At 46.2% G+C, this 3,391-nt stretch overlaps 1 protein-coding gene across 2 annotated transcripts in view; it reads left to right on the top strand.

The window, feature by feature from the left end:
• LOC125035298 (serine/arginine repetitive matrix protein 1-like) overlaps positions 1-3,077 on the top strand; it is a 60,594-nt gene extending 57,517 nt beyond the window's left edge. For both annotated transcript variants that reach the window (XM_047627592.1, XM_047627591.1), the window contains 2 exons: positions 614-929; positions 1,106-3,077. In XM_047627592.1, coding sequence (XP_047483548.1) covers positions 614-929; positions 1,106-2,066 — 1,277 coding nt within the window. In that variant the 3' untranslated portion in view covers positions 2,067-3,077. The remainder of the gene's footprint in view (positions 1-613; positions 930-1,105) is intronic.
• The last annotated feature ends 314 nt before the right edge of the window (positions 3,078-3,391 follow it).

Below are 3,391 nucleotides of genomic sequence, written 5' to 3'. Positions count from 1 at the left end.
TGTGTGTGTGTGTGTGTGTGTGTGTGTGTGCGTGTGTGTGTATGTATGTATGTATGTATGTATGTATGTAAGTATGTGTGTGTGTGTGTGTGTGTGTGTGTGTGTGTGTGTGTGTGTGTGTGTGTGTGTGTGTGTGTGTGTGTGTGTGTGTGTGCGCGCGCGTGCGTGTGCGTGTGCGTGCGCGTGCGTGCGTGATTTATTCTTCGTCTTCACTTTCTTGTTAAAGACTACATGTCGAATTCCTAGGGAGTCCCAACGGCATTTATTGAAAGAAGGGAGGAATATAAAAGTTACATATAATCTGGCATTTCCATCTGTTCTGACACAAGACATACACACAAATACACACCCAAATTCATATACATGCGTGCACAAATATAGACTTCCTAGTTTACATCTATAATCTTATTAGCCTTTTTGTTGAGGGAATATAACACATTCTGCCATCTGGTTTCTAACTTAAAGATTTGTGCTTGCATTGCCGCAGGGCCAGTAATCGTGGCTCACACTTCATGTTGCTGAAAATATATGTATCTACAAATTGTAACTTCAATTTTATAAGGTACAGAAGAACAGTAAACGTAAGATAAACTGACATACTGATCTTTGACAGATGAGGAGTGGGAGGCCCACGGCAGCATGGAGGTGCGAGGCGAGGCCAGCCTTATCCTCGTACAGCCTTCGTGGCGTGGGCGGGAGTCCTCTGGCCAGGTTCTCGGTCCCCGGCCAGTGGCCCGAAGCGGCCCGGCCCAAGCCTTCGCCGCCCGCAGCCAGTCCCCCATCCGCGGCCGGCCTCGTGCTGCCAATCACTCCCCCGTGCGAGGCCGCCACCCCTCCCCATCGCGGCCCCCCCGCGACGCGTCTCCCATCCGCCCCGTCCACCAGAGGAAAGCCCCGCCCTATCGCCAGATGCAGCACGCCAGAGAACGGTTTGTGGATCTCTTGCAGTAATCATCCAGAACGCCTGAAAATGTCACAGTAATCATTTATGAGGCCTGGAAGTGTCACAGTAATCATTCGTGATGCCTGGAAGTGTCACAATACATATCCATAACACTTGAAAATGACACGTTTACATGTCTCATGGTTCTGGTGTGTTTTACAGGAGCGAGTCACCAGTCTCTCCTCGTGAGAGGTTTCAGGATGCACGAGAGAAGTTCCGTTCCCTAGAGAGAGAGTGGCAGCGCCCAGATCGTCAGGACCTCAGCACTCGTTCCCATCCGCATGCGGATATTACCCGGACACCTTCCTGGGAGCCCAGTCCGAAGCCTCAAGGCGGCGCCAGGGACTTCCGCAGCCCTGTGGAGCAACTGCAAGCTGGCCGTGACGAGGGGCTGTGGCCCAAGAGCGATCGTGACACCGGCTATGGGTCCCGGGATGGCCTTCTGCGGGAACGTCCGCGCGGCCGTGACTGCGACCGAGGGTACGGGACATGTGACACCCGAGACTCTGACCCGTGGCGACGCGAGGTCGGACGCCGCACTCCTGACCTGTGGCAAAAGGAGCCCCGGGCATCGAGTCCATCGCGCGTGGGACGCGGCCGCAGCCCCAGCAGAGAGTACCGAGTACCGCGCGTGAGATCGCCGGAGCGCCCAGACTACCAGCGAGCAAAATCCATGCACGATCTCAGCCAGCGTCGCTTGGCACACGAAGAAGACCGTCGAGCGCTGAATGATCCCCGAAGGAGGTCAATGTACGACGCTGCCGAGGACTCCCGACCCCTGAAGGAATCCAGGTCAGGACGCCGGTATCGCTCACACGCCAGTATCCGCCGACGTAGTTCTTCATGCAGCTCGGAATCGTGTCATTCAGTTGACAGTTACAACGAGATCCCTGACGCACGCAGATTTCCTGGTCTCGACCGTGCTACCGCTAGACCGGATCCCCTAGACCAGCCCCGCCTCATGGCCCAAGCCAAGCGCACCTTTGACTACCCTGTTAACGGCGGTACAGCAGCCGTCCACATCAGCCGCGCCCATCACGATGACTATCGCCGCTTCCGGTACGACCACACAACCACTCCACAGTTCATTCGCTCAACATCAGTTCCTTCCACTCAGTACTAGACTTTGCACCAAGGCATCGTGAACAATTTGGCTGGATTCCTAATAATCGCTTACGTATTCAGGTTCTCTTATTTCCTTCCATTTACATGCTTTCCGCTTGCGTATTCCGAAATTTAGCTGCCTGGTTCGAAACAGTTGCTAACAAGTGCAATGGGAAAATACTTTGACTGTGTCTGTTTATTTGCAATGGTCGTATAAAATAAATGGTATGTCGAATAATACTGGACAGTCAAACATGACAATCGGAGTGGTTCCTTTCTGAATAATTAGCTGTTAATAAACTTAATATGTTCTTTATATCCAGTATATTTACTAAAAATATCAAAGTGTAGCTGTGAATTATATATGTAAGGTATGAACTGAATAAATTACTGGTCTCTATTGTGTAGCTTATGGATACTCTCGAATGTAAATATTTTGCACTGATTGATTTGGGACCATGATACTACGTATCTGTTTTATTGATATGTTTGAATTGAATGTTTTTTGTAATTTTTTTGTGATTTTGGCAATGTGTATCTAAAACACATGTTTGCCTGCCATAAATATTTTAAATCTTCCATACCTGGAAGCCCTCTGCTTTGATTCTATAAGCAGACATTGTAAATATTATTGGATGCAAGTGTTTGCTTTACAAGTGTGTTTTCATTAGTACTGCGGATGTCTCCCTTCCCTTCTATAAGGCAGCTGCTTTGTTAAATCTGTACTGTTAATTTTCGTTAAATTGCCCAGCTCTAAAGGCAAGCTTTTTCATAACTTTGGTATGATTTTATCCATGTAGTGGACGCAATGAACTTTTTTTCAAAGCAGTTGAAATCTAATCTACTTTATAGAATATTTTCCAACACAATATAAATTGAGCACTTATTATGATTATTGTTGAAGGGTAGTTTCTCTTCATTTTGTATATATAATGTACAAATGTGAACATGTTTGTAAATTTACCTCAGTGCTCTCAAAGTAAAGGAAAACTTTATGAGTTAGTATCTTTAATAAAGATTTTAAGGGAGATTCAAGCATATTTTTAATATCCTGTAAGCTGTCGAAATAATGCGATATAAAAATTACATATGCATATGGAACATATTCATATACACATAACTCTTTGTAAATCTCTCTATATAAGTTTATGTATTTTCATACAGAAATTTAAGTATCCTCCCGGACAAAGATTCGACCCACATGCATAGAGACAGAGAGAAGCAGAGATAAAGAAATAAAAGAAGGAAGAAAGAAAGAGATAGATCATTATTTATAGGCACTGTTATAAATACTGTACGGTGGAAGAACGTAGTAACGCATTTTTATATAGAAATCTAAGTACT

Source organism: Penaeus chinensis, chromosome 19, assembly GCF_019202785.1.
Source record: "Penaeus chinensis breed Huanghai No. 1 chromosome 19, ASM1920278v2, whole genome shotgun sequence".
In the NCBI taxonomy this organism is placed as follows: Eukaryota; Metazoa; Arthropoda; class Malacostraca; order Decapoda; family Penaeidae; genus Penaeus; species Penaeus chinensis.
Note: the sequence above shows the minus strand (reverse complement) of the source record. Positions and strands in the feature narration are given on the sequence as shown.